This window comes from Takifugu flavidus, unplaced genomic scaffold (assembly GCF_003711565.1).
Source record: "Takifugu flavidus isolate HTHZ2018 unplaced genomic scaffold, ASM371156v2 ctg282, whole genome shotgun sequence".
Taxonomy (NCBI): domain Eukaryota; kingdom Metazoa; phylum Chordata; class Actinopteri; order Tetraodontiformes; family Tetraodontidae; genus Takifugu; species Takifugu flavidus.
This window is the reverse complement of record NW_026621926.1, coordinates 23,351-41,143: the sequence shown is the minus strand read 5'-3', so window position 1 is coordinate 41,143 and position 17,793 is coordinate 23,351. Positions and strand designations below refer to the sequence as shown.

General features: G+C 43.1%; 2 protein-coding genes across 5 annotated transcripts in view; both read left to right on the top strand.

Annotated features, from left to right (window-relative positions):
* The first annotated feature begins 3,927 nt into the window (after positions 1–3,927).
* LOC130520099 (NLR family CARD domain-containing protein 3-like) overlaps positions 3,928–17,793 on the top strand; it is a 28,641-nt gene continuing 14,775 nt past the window's right edge. Inside the window, exons 1-2 of one of the 3 annotated variants that reach the window (XM_057023658.1) lie at positions 3,928–3,962; positions 5,305–5,406. In XM_057023658.1, the coding sequence (XP_056879638.1) occupies positions 5,306–5,406 (101 nt within the window). In that variant the 5' untranslated portion in view covers positions 3,928–3,962; position 5,305. The other 2 variants (XM_057023660.1, XM_057023659.1) reach the window with 2 other exon arrangements.
* Positions 7,166–17,389, top strand: LOC130520101 (NACHT, LRR and PYD domains-containing protein 12-like). Of its 2 annotated transcripts, XM_057023663.1 has the most exons (8): positions 7,166–7,715; positions 8,647–8,823; positions 8,934–9,107; positions 9,413–9,586; positions 11,418–11,591; positions 11,798–11,971; positions 15,491–15,559; positions 16,524–17,389. In XM_057023663.1, the coding sequence occupies exons 1-7, from the start codon at positions 7,390–7,392 to the stop codon at positions 15,495–15,497; spliced, it is 1,206 nt and encodes a 401-aa protein (XP_056879643.1). In that variant the 5' UTR covers positions 7,166–7,389; the 3' UTR covers positions 15,498–15,559; positions 16,524–17,389. The 2 variants fall into 2 exon arrangements, with proteins under 2 accessions (XP_056879643.1, XP_056879642.1); XM_057023662.1 differs by lacking the exons at positions 11,418–11,591; positions 11,798–11,971; positions 15,491–15,559 and adding an exon at positions 15,805–15,978.

Below are 17,793 nucleotides of genomic sequence, written 5' to 3'. Positions count from 1 at the left end.
CACTGCATTGGAGCTCAATCACCTCCATTTGGAGCTTTGGTGCTGAGCTTTCCACCTCAACCTCAAACGGACGGCTGAGCAGTTCAAACCTGCTTTTTGGTGCTTTTAAGTCAGTGACTCGGCGTGGGAAGTCAGTGGCGAGAACACTCATTTAATCAGCAAACTGTGCTCGGGAACACGCTGGTAGAGAGCTTCTCTTTCAGGGTCTGGCAGCTGGGAAAGTGGCTCAAGTTTCCTTTGTGCATCTGTGCCTCCCACAGAGTGCGTTTGGTTTTAAAGGCCTTCACTGTACTGTACATATCAGAGGGGACACCACCCCGACCCTGCAGCTGCAGCTTCATTGCATTCAGATGACTCGGAATGTCCCACAGAAAAGCCGTTTCACACAAGAACCTTTGGTCTGGGAGTTGAGTCGTGTCTTTCCCTTTGCTGTCCAAGAACATCCGATCTCCTCAGGAAGCTGGAAACATCTCTGCAGCACCTTTCCCTGGCTTAGCCATTGCACCTCAGTGTGATGGGGCAAATCACCATGCTGCGTTTCCCACTGGCTCAGAAACGCCTTGAACTGGCGCTGAATTAAACCTTTGGCTCTGATAAAGTTCACTGCGTGCGTGATGGTGAACATTCCATGTTCCATGTTCAGGGCTTCAGCACACAACGATTCCAGGTGTATGATGCAATGATGAGCTGTCAGTTCAGCCGTAACGTTTTCCTCCTGCATCTTCTCCCGTATCTTGGCCACCAGTCCACTCCTGTGTCCACACATGGCAGCTGCTCCGTCTGTTGTCCAACCCACCAGTTTTTCCCGAGGCAGCTCCATCTCATTTCCACATCTTGACACCTCTTCATACAAATCATGTCCTGTGGTTGTGCCGTGCACAGGACGTAACGCCAGGAACTCCTCTGTCACGTTGAGGCTGGAGTCCCCTCTAATGTCGCTGCTCTCATCCACAGCCAGGGAAGATGCCATGAAATCTTTCCCCTTTTTCTCCAGCTGCTCTTTTAGATTGAGGGACAACAATGGTGTTTCTGCTCAGGCTCCCGTTTCAAAAGAGTTGCCTTTTGTCTGGGCAAACTTGCTCACAACTTTAAGCATGCAGTGTTTGATGAAATCCCCCTCTGGAAATGGCCGGGCTGATTGAGCGATCTCTTCTGCCAGAATCAAACTGGCCTTGACAGCAGCCTTGCTTTGAGATTTGGCTTTTCTGAACAGAGCCTGTCCAGATTTGAGGCCTGGTTTTAATTCCTCAACCTTCTGTAGCTTTTGTTCCATGTCCATATTCTTGTCTTTGTCCGCGTGTTTAGTTTCATGATGGCGTCTCAGATGATATTCTTTCATCACCGCCACCCTTTCTCCACACAGAAGACACCCAGGTTTCCCAGCTGCCTCCGTGAACATGTACTCCCACTCCCACCTTGTTTGAACCCCCGGTTCTCAGTGTCCACCTTCCGTTTTGCCATTTTATGGGTATCTGAAAGTTAACTTTTGCTGTTATGCTAATGACTACTGATAAATAATGAAATGAAGCCACCTCCCGCTCAGACTGTCACCGTTGCATTGTGGGAAATGTAGTATTGGCCTGTGTAAAACATCTGCGGCCTGCGGGCCGGTTCTAATAATAAATCAATATCATCCCGGGGGCCATAGAAAACCCTCGACCTTGACTCTGACATATGTGCTTTAAATGATTTCTTTTGACTCCCATTTATTTGGCTGTTTGGATATCATCTTTGCTAGTGTGTGTGTGCGCGCGCACGCTCTATGGAACTGGCATAAAGGATGTTAAAATTAGTCTAAATTAAATAAAAATTCATCCATTCATCATTCCCAACAGGCTGTTTTTATTCTCAATAACATCAAATCATCCATCCATCCAAATCGTGGTCCTGTTGGACCACCAAAGGACAAACACTTTCCATTTAGCACGGACAAAAAAACCCAAATCCTGTTTAGCAATGAAGCTGTGGGGAGAGTTTGAGGAGCGTTTCTGAGGAACACGCTGCCATATTGGGTCCAAGCTGCTGGGGTTTTTGTTGTTTCCAGGTGAATCGGTGGGCAGCGGCGTTACCGCCTGTCTCTGCCCCACCCCCCCTCTCTCCCCGTGGTCGTGGTCACGCCGGGCATCTTTACTGGTCCCGTTTTAAACAGGTTCTGTTGGGAACAGGTGTTCTCCAGAACTGTATTTCAGGCTGCTGTGCTGAAGGGCTGTTTTCAGTAGCAATAGAGCCAGAGTGTGCCTGCTTCATATGAACCCCCCAGGCCGTGCTTTCCTCCTGGCTGAGCCATAATCAGCTCTGGATGGATTGGTTCACGCTTGGACTGAGTCAAGATTTGATAGGTTGACTGATTCTTCCAGTTTTTGATCAAACCCCCATCTGCTGATTCCAGGAGATCTTTAGAGCATTAAAGCCAGCTGGAAGAGTCCAGCCTGCTTCCTGCTCCTCCAAACAGGCGTCTCCACACCAACACTGAGGAAAACGGGCTTCTGTTCTTCCTTCTTCTCTTCTGACTATTGTGTGTTTGATGAATGCAGCATCCACTCACTGCCCCCCCCCCCCCCCCCCCACCCCCCCCCCCCCCCCCCCCCCCCTCCCCCCTCATTTACACTGCTCCTGGTTTCACAATGGTCGTCAAACTGGTTTCACCAGCTTCACATCAGTCGCTCAGAAAGCTCAGATTTGGAGATAGTTGCCTTTTTCGGATTGTCTCGCCCCGAATTTCAGATGGGAAGAATTTTTTTCTTTTTTAACAAAATGTTCAACATGATAATTTTTGAAGAGATGAAAATACGACACTAGAGGTCAGAAGGTTGGGCGGAAGTTTTCTGGTCTTGTGGAAGGATGAAACCTTTGAACTCTGACAGCTCAAAGCTGAAGAATGAGATGATCCTCCCCAAAGGGATGGCGAGGTCCAGACAATAAACCTGAGTGTTTTTGTGTCCGGTTATTAACATGTTCCATGCTTTTCCTTCTGCAACAGTTCATCACACCTGCTCAGTGAAACCTCGGTGTAAAGGAGGTGAAGCCGTGCCTCAGTGACTCTACTTTGGTGTTTTAGAAACTAACAGTTATTAGATGAATATACAGTGTGCACGTACGCGCACACGTGTGTATAAACACTTAATACACGCGTGTGCGTGGACGTAGACTTTTTAGTACTTTGGGTTCATATACTTTTTAGTATTTTGCAGATACGTGTCTGTATATAAACCAGATCCTCCTGTAATAAAGAACTAAAGGCTGACTGTTGTCACGTGACCTGTCTCCGTCTGTGTCCGATGATGGAACCTGCCTGGAACATCTGGTCCACAGAAAAAGCAAAACAGCTCACAGAACTGGTCCAGTTTAGACCCAGAAATGACAATAAATAATGAAAATGTGACACAGTAGAAAAATGGACGAACTTTCTATTGGTCATTGACAGTTTCACTCATTTTCATCAGAATTCATCAAAAATATTTAAACCAACAAACTACACACAGAACCGCAAAGTTTAGAGCTTAAAGGGAGCGACAGGTGAAGATTTAAAGGTCAACGCAGCTGAAGAAGTTCCAAAAAGGAGAAATATCATGTGGTGCTTTACCGCCACCGGGTGGACACGCGTGGAACTGCAGACACTAGTTAAACGCGCTCCGACACATTCTGACCTCTGCTGCTCCTCCTGGACTCCAGGGCTGCAGAAATATGCTGCTTTTACAAGTCTTTAAAATCTGTGAAGCATCATAAATCTTATTTATTTATTTATTTATTTATTTATTTAACTACGTTAGTCAGTTTTAATTTAAATGCAAAAACATATTTAAGGCATTAAAATAGCAAAACTTTTAATCTTGAACCCTCCCAGAATGCTTTTACAGTAGTGGAATATTAATCAACAGCCATAAAGTTGTTCATTAACAGAGGAAAAAGGAAAGGCAAAAGTATTCCGTTCAGACTGAGCAGGAAGACTGAAGACCGACAAGGTGAGTGTAAACGAAGAGCATTATTGAAAAGAATTGACAGTTGTGTTTGGAGATAAAATCAAGATTTGAAAACATGTTGTGACTATTGAAGAGCTGCATAGAGCCGAAGAATTGTTGGCTTAAGAAAATTCAACTAGACTTCATATTTAGTTTTAGCACAAAACATCATTATACATTATTAATGAATAGGTCTTATTTAACTTTCTTATAGTCTGGCTTTAGTTATACCGTAGTTGAATAGTCTTTCTAAGTGAAGTTTAGTTTATTTTTCTGCTCTTTGCTACTGATCCTAAAAGAACTTTGAACTTTAAACCCTCCCAGAACGCTTTTATGGTAGTAATATATACGCCATTAAGCTGTTGATTAGGTTTTAAAAGTGAAAGTATTCTCTTCAGACGAAGCAGGAAGAGCGACAAGGTGAGTGTAAAGTGAGTATTATGCTGTTAACGTTGTTAGAGAGTCTTAACAGGTATTAACAACACTTCAACACATTTTGTGACAGGTGAAAAGCTCTTAGAGTTATTAGAGTTGTTCAACAGTCCAGGTCACAGCTGGATATTTTGGTATTATTTAAGACAATAAACTTTAAAAATAATTAACTAAATCCACACAGGATCACAGGACACCAACAGGATTTTTGGTTCATGTTGCACGTTTTCTCACAGTGGTTTATTGTTCTATGTTGTGGAACCACTGTGAAAGAAATGCAGGAGTGGGTGTCATTTCTTTCATCTATTTTAAATAGAGCAGTGATCTTTGAGGACTTGGATCATAGAAATAATTGAAGAGGGGAACAAATGAGGGAAGTTAAAAAGTCCTGACTAGTATGTTTATGTAGCACCAAATCATTTAGTGGCTGAGCTGAAGACAGTCCTTTCACCATGTTGGCCTGTGGAAAACCAGTGTTGTGGGCCCGATGGACCAGCGTCCCCGTCGTTGCCGGACCATCGTTGGCCACCAGTTGGGTTTTTGGGATCAGAGTGGGGGCGTTTCCTGTATCTGGTTCTCCTCACGGATCCATGACTACAACATGTTGCTGCAAGTGCAGAGACGTTTGCTCTGGAAAGAACTTTAGAGCACATTCAGTGCGGCAGGATGAGGGGCTGGAAAAGGTGCCAGTTATTTTCTCACTGCAGGGAACAGTTAAAAAAAGCAGCTTAAACTCTGAAAACATGAAAATTATACAGAGACATCATTGATTTATTGATTCAGTTGTTATTCAGAATGGATTAGAAATGTTCCTGTTTGGTAAAAATGCAGTGAATTGGGATTATTTAACTACAACCGCTACAGATTATTTACCTTCATCACAGTCTCATCACTATTTCTGATGTTTCCTCAGGATGGACGAGGACAGAGCAGAGTCCACAGTGCCCAGCTGTGTGTCCCTGAAGAGTGACATGTCCAAAGATGGAGTGATAAACTTCAGAAGTTCAGACCAAATGTAAGAAAACTAAAGCGTGATGATGTGTTTGTGTGGCAGCTGTTAGTCACATTAACAGCAGCAGGTTGTGAGTTTATTATTGGAGATGTTTAACACTTAAACCTCATACAGTCATATAGTTACATACTTAATGTGAATATTGTTGATTAGAAACAAGAATCATGTTTAAACTGAAAGATGAATTCAGACATAAATGCTGGAACAATATTGAGTCTTGATCAGGTTCTTTCATCCTATAAATCAAAGGACTAATAGAGATGTGTTTCATAGTGAGAGGGGGGAGCACATCCTATCAAACTGGGACCAGTCAGCTCCACCAGGAGAGTCCTCTTGTTCACAATCTGGAAGCAGATCTGGAGATGCTGAAATGAAGCCCAAACAAAGTAAAATTGTTCAATATAAAGTTGAACTTGTGATGTCATGAATTTGTAGTTGTGTTGATGATTTATTATAGATGGAAATCATTGGTTTACTTATGTTCAGGAAGTGATCTGCAGGAGGTGATAGAAGGTCATAAGATCAGTCTGAAGAGAAGATGTGAACATGTGACTGAAGGAACTCATGAAGCAGGAAGTGGAACCCTGCTGAACAAGATCTACACTGAGCTCTACATCACTGAGGGACAAAGTGAGGAGGTGGACACACAACATGAGGTGAGACAGCTTGAGAGAACCTCCAAGAAGAACATCCAGGACACTCCAATCAAGTGCCAGGACATCTTCAAAGTCTTATCTGAGCAACAGAGACACATCAGAGTGGTTCTGACCAACGGTGTCGCCGGCGTTGGAAAAACCTTCTCAGTGCAGAAGTTCAGTCTGGACTGGGCAGAAGGTTTGGAGAACCAAGACATCAGTCTGGTGCTTCCGCTCTCATGCAGGGAGCTGAACTTGATCAGAGATGAGCAGCACAGTCTTCTCTCACTGCTTCATGTTTTCCATCCAACATTACAGAAGATCAGAGCAGAAGATCTGACTGTCTGGAAACTTCTGTTCATCTTTGATGGCCTGGATGAAAGCAGATTTTCACTGGATTTCAACAACCATCAGGTCATTTCTGATGTCACACAAGTATCGTCCGTTGACGTGCTCCTGGTGAACCTCATCCAGGGGAACCTGCTTCCCTCAGCTCTCATCTGGATCACCTCCAGACCTGCAGCAGCCTATCAGATTCCTCCCTCGTGTGTTGACAGGATCACAGAAGTACGAGGCTTCACTGACTCCCAGAAGGAGGAGTACTTCAGGAGGAGGTTCAGTGATGAAGATCTGTCCAAGAGAATCATCTCACACATCAAGGCCTCCAGGAGCCTCCACATCATGTGTCTGATCCCAGTTTTCTGCTGGATCACTGCTATAGTTCTGGAGGACATGATGACCAGAGACCAGAGAGGAGAGCTGCCCAAAACCCTGACTGACCTCTACTCACACTTCCTGAGGGTTCAGATAAAGAGGAAGAAGCAGAAGTATGGAGGAAAGCAGAGACCAGAGGAACTGACTGAGGCTGACAAAGAACTCCTTCTGAAGTTGGGTCGGCTGGCGTTTGAACATCTGGAGAAAGGAAACATCATGTTCTACTCAGAAGACCTGGAGCGATGTGGACTGGACGTCTCTGAGGTGTCGGTGTACTCAGGAGTTTGTACAGAGATCTTCAAAGAGAGAGTTGATCTTCCGGAAATCAGTCTACTGCTTTGTTCATCTGAGCATTCAGGAGTTTCTGGCTGCCGTCTACATGTTCCACTGTTACACACACAAAAGAAGACACAGTAGTTCTAAATAAGTTCCTAAAATATTCGAAACCAAACCGCTTTTCCTGGTTTACTGGGTTGTTCACAAATAACGATCCAGCCACATCTCTTGATGACTTCCTCTGGAGAGCACTAATGGAATCTCTTGAAAGTAAAAATGGCCACCTGGACTTGTTGTTCGCTTCCTTCATGGTCTCTCTCTGGAGTCCAATCAGAGGATCTTGGGTGGACTGTTGGATCAGATGGACAGCCATCCAGAAACCATCCAGAAGGTCCTCAACAACCTGAAGGAGGTGAACAGTGATGAAATCTCCCCAGACAGAAGCATCAACATCTTCCACTGTCTGATGGAGATGAAGGATCAGTCAGTCCATCAGGAGATCCAAGAGTTCCTGAAGTCAGAGAAGAAATCAGAGAGGAGACTGTCAGAGATCCACTGTTCAGCTCTGGCCTACCTGCTGCAGATGTCAGAGGAGGTTCTGGATGAGCTGGACCTGCAGCAGTACAACACCTCAGAGGAGGGACGACGTCGCTTGATTCCAGCTGTGAGGAACTGTAGGAAGGCCGTGTAAGTAAAGATTTTTGGGGCCGGACATCGGCGTTTAAATCAAGCGAGTGGATCATGTCAGGTAGCAATACCCCCTCCAGTGGTCATTCCTTCAATTCTTTATTTCCATTGCAGCTTCCATAAATTAAAAAAAAACAACAACAATTCATTCAGAAATGTTCAACACTGGCTGGATATAAGTTCAAAGTTCAATCCAGACAAACCAACATAAGGCAGGAATAATAGGAGCCACAAGTTAACTTACTATCATGAAATTACTGTCATGTAATTAAATAACTTTTGTTTGTTTGTAAACATCGTATTCAAACAACAGGAAAACACATTTTAACTAATGACACGTGACTATTTTGCTTCATTTGTTCAACGTAAAAACAGCCGGCCTCGTTGGTTTAAATGGGTGTTTTACGTCTTTGTGGCGGTTCCGTTTGGAGCCTTTATGTGACCCACAAAGTTGTTTGACCCTTTCAACACCCGTTAGGTGGCAACTTCATCACTAGCAACCAAAGGTGCAGTGAAAATGATTTGAAGGAAAACAGGCAGATATAACAGAAGCTGAGGGCAATCGATGCAACCAGAGACTCTGATGTCATCGATCAGATCGCTCAATTAAGACTTGACGCACGATCGTACAAATTGGATGAAATGAAAAATATCCAAAGAGCCGATAGACAGATAAAAAGATGCACGTTTCTTTAAACCATTTGCTATAATCATTTTAAATATTGAGTAATTATGAGCTGTTCTAAAATAAGACAAATGTTAATAATGATTCAGTTGCATTTCAGATCTGATGGTCGTTCAAACTGTTGCTCTACGGTGTTGAATTTAGCTTTTCCAGGAAATGAGATACATTTGTGTTTAGGTAGATTCTCAGATAAGTTGATGAGAAATCCCAAAGTTTGACTCACTATTTTTGTTTCATACACAACAGACTGTCTGGTAGTTTTCTTTCAAAGAGTCATTGGGAAGTTGTGGCCTCAGCAATGACGTCAAACCCTTCTCATCTACGGGAGCTGAGCTTAAGAGAGAACAAAAGCCTGACAGATGCCGAAGTAAAGTTACTGTCTCCTGCAATGATGCATCCAAACTGCAGACTGGAGACGCTCAGGTCAGGAGGCCTCTGTTGGTCTTTTCTAAATTTCTTTACATTTTCTGCTTTTCTCTTCATTTTCATATTTAGAAATGTGTTTTTATTTCCCCCATTTATTGGTTTTCCAGGTTGTCGCTCTGCAGTTTATCAGAGATCAGCTGTGACTCTCTGGCCTCGGCGCTGAGGTCCAATCCCTCCCATCTGAGGGTTCTGGAGCTGAGTCAGAACAAGCTGAAGGATCCAGGAGTGAAGCTGCTCTGTGGTTTTCTCCAGGATCCTCTCTGTAAGCTGGAGACGCTCAGGTCAGCTTTCTTTTATCTTCGACATAACAACTAAACAATGAAAGGCTTCAAGATAAACTCCATTGACTTTTGCAGAAGAGAAGTGTAGTATGAATTTAAATGAGCCATTGAAAGTCAATTTTATAGATACTTTTTAACTGTGTTGTTGCTGTAATATCCCAGTTTATCAGTGGGGGGGCCAGAGCTCTCCTGACTCCAAGGGCCCTGATTAAATAATGAAATAAAATGAAATAATGATTTTGAGCAAGTGTAATATGACTTTTCCTCCAATAAGAGATCATTTCTTGCCATGATTCCTTATCCAGACTGAGTGGCTGCAGTTTATCAGAGATCAGCTGTGACTCTCTGGCCTCGGCGCTGAGGTCCAATCCCTCCCATCTGAGAGAACTGGACCTGAGTTGGAACAAGCTAAAGGATCCAGCAGTGAAGCAGCTCTGTGGTTTTCTCCAGGATCCTCTCTGTGAGCTGGAGACTCTCAGGTCAGTCAGAGATGATCCAGTACTTTCCCAGGTGTAACTAGTTAGACAATAAATGTTTACATGTTTGATCTTTGTTATAAACGTAGTGTTACAGTTCTCAGAAAAAAGACCACACAGGATAGATTTGCAGTATTAAATTGGTTGTGGAAATCTGTCCCATGTGAGGATGGTCATCAATGACTAGAAAGGAAGTATCAGTTGTAGATTTGTCTTGTTTTATTTTAGGCTGGCCACAAAACCGCCCAAACATTCAGACCAATCCAAAATGGTTCTTCCTGTCTTTTAAAGATCAGAAGGAAAACTAGAAAACCCAAAAAGAAAGCTGCTGCAGTGTGCCATGCCCCTTCTCTACTGAGAAAAGCCATCCCAAAAAAGAGAAAAGCCCAAGTGTGAAGTGAGCACCCTGTTAAACCTTGGTACCGAAAGCCTGCAGTCATTCTCATCTTAGGTGGCTTCATTCCAGCCAGAAGCCCAAACCTGCCTCCCTCTTAAAGGGGCAGCAGGTCAGTCCAACCACAGAAACCTTCATGAAGATCTGAAGCTTTCAGCATCCACAATTGTTGCACCTCACTTCCATTGGAGTCCAAATCAGAAGTCAACAAGTTGATTCTACACCGATTCTACACAATGGAACCATTTTAAAAAATGTTTCCATGCATAAGTTTTCACACATTTTTATATAAATCTGTTTGTTCATCGCCTCCTTCTTTTGTAATGATCATTAACGAAACTGACCTTATTTGAGTTTTTCTCCTCACAAATATGACTTTCTATGAACGATGCAATAAATGCAGCTTGCAATCTAAGACAATATGGAAGTATGTGTATATAATAGTAGTGGAAGTAGCTCATAAAATAATACATTTGCTCTTCTAATCGAATCTTTATATGTTATTAAAGAAAAACCTGCTCTTAGTCAACAACATCTAAGACATCAACCAAAAATCCTAATTTTCTATAATATAATATAAAACAGTAGAGAAGACTCTTTCTGCAGAGACACTGGTGGCAGGAATGCAGAAGTATCACCTGCTCAACTTGGAAGGTGGAGCAGAAACCACCAGCTGAGAAGGTCCTCAGCGAGAGGAAGTGGTGGAGAACCATGAAACTTGCTAAGCTCCACCTCAGCTCCAGAGACGGGCTGAGCTGGAGCTGTGGCACCAGGTATCGCCCAGAAGAGCCTCCAACAAACAAGCTCTTCTCTTGGGAGGAGAGGGCTTTGAATCTCAGCTCAGTGTGCTTGTCTCTAGTAGGTGGCAGCTGCCCCTTTTCCTGAGGTCCTTGTTGATGCCCTGAGGGGAATTGATGCTCCTGCAATGTTTTCTGGCAGCACTGAGCTTGCAGTGGGGCAATCAAACACACTGTGGGGGGGGCTCTCTTTCCTTCTCTCATCTGGAGAACAAGTGACACCAGCTGCCAATCATTGTTGGAGAAATGTGCAGTCAGGGGAACTATGCGTCCAGACTATAGCCACCCTTCCAGCATCCAGCAGTGTCTAAAACCTTTGATTTGGTTTCACCAGAGAGTGTAGGGATTGCAGGGTCGCTGCAGCATCGCCCACAAGCTGTCAGGAGTGGGTCGCTTTGTCCCAACTCCTGACAAGAGTTGAGTGCTATTGAGAAATGTGGTTTCACAAACTTGGAAGGTATTTTGACCCACACACACTTTACATACGGTGTAGATCTTGTCCAACCGCCCTGAAAGAACCCAAAATACGAACATACGGCAGATAAGCCGGTGCAGGACGAGAGGTTTGTTGCTTGTAAGCTGTGTTTTGCTCTGGTACATGTTGGTTTTTATTTGTCTTCTCTCAAAATAATTGTTATTTTAGACTAAGTGGCTGCAGGTTATCAGAGACCAGCTGTGATTCTGTGGCCTCAGCTCTGAAGTCCAACCTCTCCCATCTGAGGGTTCTGGACCTGAGCTTCAACACGTTGCAGGATTCAGGAGTGAAGCGGCTCTGTTCTGGACTGGAGAGTCCAAACTGTAAACTGGAGAGGCTCAGGTCAGTCTTCATTTTTCTACCTATATACCAGCTGCTAAGATGGTGAAGTGAGGCTGTTCTCAATACTGCTGTGATGCACGACATTAAAAAAATTCCTTGTAATATCGTGAATTCAGGTACGACCCAACTAAGAACTAACGTAGGTTTAGTACTGACGCAGATAACATGCAGACCTGCACCGTATAACCTTATCCTGCATTTTTTAGATTAAACAACTGCAGTTTATTAAAGATCAGCTGTGACTCTCTGGCCTCGGCGCTGAGGTCCAATCCCTCCCATCTCAGAGAACTGGACCTGAGTCGGAACCAGCTGCAGGATTCAGGAGTGAAGCTGCTCTGTGGTTTTCTCCACTTTCCAAACTGCCGACTGGAAACTCTGAGGTAAACACCATTCTCAAAAATGTCCATTATTCCATCCGAGGGTCCTCACACTTTCTGAGTGTGTGTGTTGTGCCCAGTTCCTTCAGGAGGGAGGGCCACACGGTGACCACTTATTCATGATAAATGATTTAAGGACAATGAAAAAGCCGACAGATGGTAACCAAAATTAGACAAAACTACGTGAGGGTGCCTGGTAGACACCAGCCAACGAGGAGGTAGATGGTGAGGGAGACAGGAAGTCATCTAAGACAGGTTGGCTGTTTCTGAAACCACCCCCTATACCACATGTGTCAAACTCTGGCCCGTGGGCCAAATTTGGCCTGCAGTGTATTTATAATTGGCCCGCGAGATCATATCAAATGTGCATTAGAGCTGGCCCGCGGTGTATACTGTACCGCTAATACTACAAATCCCACAGTGCTTTGCTAGTATATTGGTGCGCAGTCGAAACCGGCAAGCGCTCCTTTTTTCTGTTGACAGTCATTGACAACCATGCTCCAGACACATTGGACAAATTAATTTTACCTACACAAAAATGGCCAAACGAAAGATGGACAACAGGAGCTTTGAAAACAGGTGGGAGGCAGATTATCTGTTCACGAATATAAAGGACAGACCTGTTTGTCTTGTGTGCGGAGCTAACGTGGCTGTAACGAAAGAATATAACAAGAAGACACTATGAAACAAAACATTATGAAAAGTACAAGGACCTGGACGTAGATGAAAAGAAGTCTGGTTTGCCGGCAGTCTATGTTCCTGAAAGCAAAATCAAAAAGTGAAGCTGCTGTAAAGGCTAGCTTTATTGTGGCAGCAGAGATAGCAAAATCAGCCCGGCCCTGTAATGAGGGAGAGTTTGTCAAAAAGTGCATGGTCAAAGTTTGCGACATCGTGTGCCCAGATAAAAAGCAAGAATTTATAAATGTGAGCCTGAGCAGAAACACCGTGGCTGAGCGCGTGTGTGAGCTTTCCACTAATCTACATGAACAACTAATAAAAAAGGAAAAGATTTTATTGCATACTCCCCTGCTGTGGATGAGAGCAGCCACACGTCTGATACTGCCTAGCTGTCAATCTTCATCCGTGGAGTAGACTCGAGCCTGTGCGTCACAGAGGAACTTTTAGGATTAAAATCAATACATGGCACCACCACAGGAAAAGATATCTTTGAAGAGGTATCCAAATGTATAACTGAAATGAGCCGCGGTGTGCGGTCAAAAGAGTGGATTGGTCAGATTCAGGAGAAGATGCGGGAGGAAGCTGCAGGTGAACTTACAGTTTATCACTGTATCACACATCAGGAAGTGCTCTGTGGCAAAGCTCTGCAAATGGAACATGTTATGAGCTCTATAAAACGAGTCGTCAACTTCATAAGAGCCAAAGGTTTGAATCACCGGCAGTTCAAGTCTTTTCTGGAGGAGTTGGATTTGGAATACAGAGATGTGCCCTATCACACAGAGGTGAGATGGCCAAGCAGAGGAAAAGCACTGAACAGATGTTTTGAGCTACGTGAGGGAATCTGTCAGTTTATGGAAAACAAAGGGAAGGACACAACAGAGCTGAGAGATAAGACGTTTCTGTGTGAGCTTGCATTTCTGTCTGACATTGTGAGCCATCTCGATGTGCTTAACCTGCATCTTCAGGGACGGGGCCACATCATCACATACATTTACGCAGCAGTGAGGGCCTTTAAAACTAAGTTGTGTCTGTGGAAGACTCAGATGCTGCAAGGAAACTTGGGTCATTTTCCGTGCTGCCAAACCATGGCAGAGCAAATTTCTCCTGCCGTGCTGCCTAGCGCACAGTTTGCTGAAAAAATCAACGTGCTCAGCGCCGAGTTTTCCCGGCGATTTGCCGACTTTGAGGCTCAGAAAGGGAGATTTGAACTGCTCAGTAACCCGTTTGCGATCGACATGAAAAGCGCACCAACCAGCCTCCAAATGGAGCTAATTGAACTCCAATGTAATGACATGCTCAAATCAAAACATGACTGTTGGTGCTGCGCGGTTTCCATGTTTCCTCCCAGACACAATGCCTCAATTACGCACCCAAGCTGCTCAGATGCTCTCAATGTTCGGCAGCACATATCTATGTGAACAACTGTTCTCTATGATGAAGGTGAACAAAACACCTCACAGAAGTCGACTCACTGATGAACACCTTCACTCCGTCCTGAGGCTTTCCTCAGCTCAGAGCCTGACCCCAGACATTGATGAACTTGCATCTAAGAAAAGATGCCAGGTATCTGGCTTAGACCGATGTGCAGAGTAAACCAGAGTGTAGCAAACTGAGCTTGAATATATCTGTTTCTTATGCACTTTTTCTACTGCAAGGCATGGTCTGTTAATAGTTGAAATGTTGGATTGTTATTGAATGACATTATTTTTGGTTCTTTTGTTGTTGGCTTTGAAAAAGATTTACTTTAAAAAGGAACTTGCAAGGATATGGGGAGAGACATACTTATTTATTTATTTATTTATTTTTTAAATAAGAAATGAATACCAATGATGTGTCTTTTATTTCAAATTTAATTTCTCATGTGTTTGTAATATCAAGCGTTGGTTGTTCCAGATTCTGTGTTTAAGCAAAACTAAAGTTTGTTTCCATATAAAAGGTTAAACATTACATATCAGTTGTTTTTTTTCCCATAACTATTGAGTTTGGCCCGTGACTTTACTTCAGTGCTTAATTTTGGCCCACTGTGAATTTGAGTTTGACACCCCTGCCCTATAGTGCACTCAATAGTGTGGACGCCATTTTGAAATAGAGTCCGAATTGTTAGTGAGCATCGCTGTACCCTATGTAGTGCACTCAATGTATCCCACAATGCACTGCGAAAAGTACAAGCGAGCACCCTAACTCGGAAAATGTATCCCGTACATTTTTAATGTAATTTCTACTGTGCGGTTTGATATATAAAATTTTTGGAAATAAGAATTTTTTTTCAGTAGGGGTCCAATATGATCATCTTAAAATATTACAACATAAATGTGTAAAAAAAATCAATCAATCTTCACTGATCCCCCCCTCACTTAAAATTGTTCTTCAGAATCGTCTGTTCCTCACCAGGCGACAGAATCTCAGAAAAAGAATATTTACAAAGATGAAAAGTAGCTTTGATCCATTTTTTGATGAAAAATTGCTTTATTAAATGTTTTCACTATAGCGGAATATGACTTGAGAATGTTCCATCACGTCTTGGCTTGAAAATGTCAAGGGACATTAATTATTTTAGGTTTTAAGTAATTATTATTGTATTATTATTGACATTAATATTTCATTTTATTATATAAAGTTAATTATAGGGTAAAATATTGCATTTTCATAAAATGACCGCTGAATGTATTTCTGATGGGTTAAAATAATTAAATGGACCTGGCCACTTTTCTCGGCGACCGGTTCGTAATTATTATGCGACACCATGACGTCACTTTACGTGCGCCGTAAATGACGCCGTTGTCTGAATACTAACTTTAAATTGAGTGCAGTACGTAGTTCACTCAATCCATGTCCCCCATGTAGTGAGTAGTGAACAGGGAACGAGGGTGTGGAGTCGGAAACAGCCGTTGTGCCTTTAAAGATGAGCCACAGGTGAGATGGATCTCCATGATGAGATGGGAGGGAAGAAAGGTGGGAGAACCTGGGAAGAGTGAGGGCCAGAACAATATATATTCTCCTTTGGAACAGACCTGAGAGGTTGGAATTGTAATTACATATTACTATCATTTTTTAACCTGTAACTAAATTAAATATTTACAGATCATGCCTTTGATTAACGTTTCAGATTAATACTGGTTTCACTTATAACCTTATAAAAGTTTCCCTTCTTTATTTAGATTGAGCAGCTGCAGCTTATCAGAGATCAGCTGTGGCTCTCTGGCCTCGGCCCTGAGGTCCAATCCCTCCCATCTGAGAGAACTGGACCTGAGTCGGAACCAGCTGAAGGATTCAGGAGTGAAGCTGCTCTGTGGTTTTCTCCACTTTCCAAACTGCCGACTGGAAACTCTGAGGTAAACACCATTCTCAAAAATGTCCATTATTCCATCCGAGGGTCCTCACACTTTCTGAGTGTGTGTGTTGTGCCCAGTTCCTTCAGGAGGGAGGGCCACACGGGACCACTTATTCATGATAAATTGATTTAAGGACAATGAAAAAGCCGACAGATGGTAACCAAAATTAGACAAAACTAGGTGAGGGTGCCTGGTAGACACCAGCCAACGAGGAGGTAGATGGTGAGGGAGACAGGAAGTCATCTAAGACAGGTTGTGCCTTTAAAGATGAGCCACAGGTGAGATGGATCTCCATGATGAGATGGGAGGGAAAGAGGTGGGGAGAACCTGGGAAGAGTGAGGGCCAGAACAATATATATTCTCCTCTGGAACAGTGCAAACCTGAGAGGTTGGAATTGTGGTAATTACATATTACTATCATTTTTTAACCTGTAACTAAATTAAATATTTACAGATCATGGCTTTGATTAACGTTTCAGATTAATACTGGTTTCACTTATAACCTTTTTATAACCTAACTTATAAAGTTTCCCTTCTTTATTTAGATTATGGGACTGCAGCTTATCAGAGATCAGCTGTGACTGTCTGGCCTCGGTGCTGAGGTCCAATCCCTCCCATCTCAGAGAACTGGACCTGAGGTTCAACAATCTGCAGGATTCAGAGCTGAAGCTGCTGTCTGATCTCGTAGAGAATCCACACTATGGGCTGGAGACATTGATTCAGTAGCTGGTAGAAGCCAGTCAACTCCCGCTCATCTGCTGCATCACTCACTGACCACTGGTGAAGAGCATCTGTGGAAACATCTGCCGTCTACTCCGTCCATAGATGAAAAATTCAGTTTTTAAAAAGCGGTGGTGGACTTTCAGGAGATCAGTCGATGGTCGACAAAGCAGAAGCAGCTTCGCCTTGAAGTTAAATTAGTTCCTGGTATCACACAATGCATCTTTATAAAGTTCTAAATGGCTCCTCGGCCACTCTTATAAGCGTGAAAACAGTCTCTTAATTGTCTCTTCAAATGTCTGTATTATACGTTACTATTTTACATCATGCCTTCAGAATCTTTAGGGTTTAGTATTTACTGTCTCTGTGACATGGAGCATTGGAATATTTCAGCTGCAGCCAGCAAAAACCCATCAGAATGACGGCTATCGGTGGGAACCGCAGGTCATTTGACTTTAGTCAATCTGTTCAATGTTATATGATTTATTGCAATCTAATAAAAACAAATAATAAATGTGGGAAATAATAAATAAGAAGAAAATTGACCAAATAAATCTCCCATGAATACTGTAAATTTAAAGATGTCAAGAATGGAATATCAGCTTAAATGCAATCAAACATAAAGTGAAAAGGCCTCCTTTAAGTTTACTGCAAAAATAAACACAAAATCAAGAGCGACACGCGCCAAAAACGTCTCATTCTCTCTTCTGTCTCCACTCATTCTTTTATATTCTCTTAAGATAATGGGGATGGGGTCGTGTGATAACAAAACAACCTAATTGTGGACTATATTTTTGTTGCAAGAACTTTGGCTCTTCAGAAGTTTCTATGTTGGCTTCCACAGATTGTGCATCCACTAGAAACTCAGTGTTTTTGAGGAACTACCAGGAGTGGCTGGAGTGGAGGCCAATGACGCTATAGCTACATATAGCTACATATAGATCACCGTTATCCTCAACCCAAAAGACCACCAGTTGGCGCAGCAATACTAAAGATAGGAGGTTGTTGTCATTGCGCAGACGCGGAGTGATATCACGCACAAACGTGCCCTATGTTCTATATACCGTATGTTCGCGACCAAAGGCGAGAAGTTAC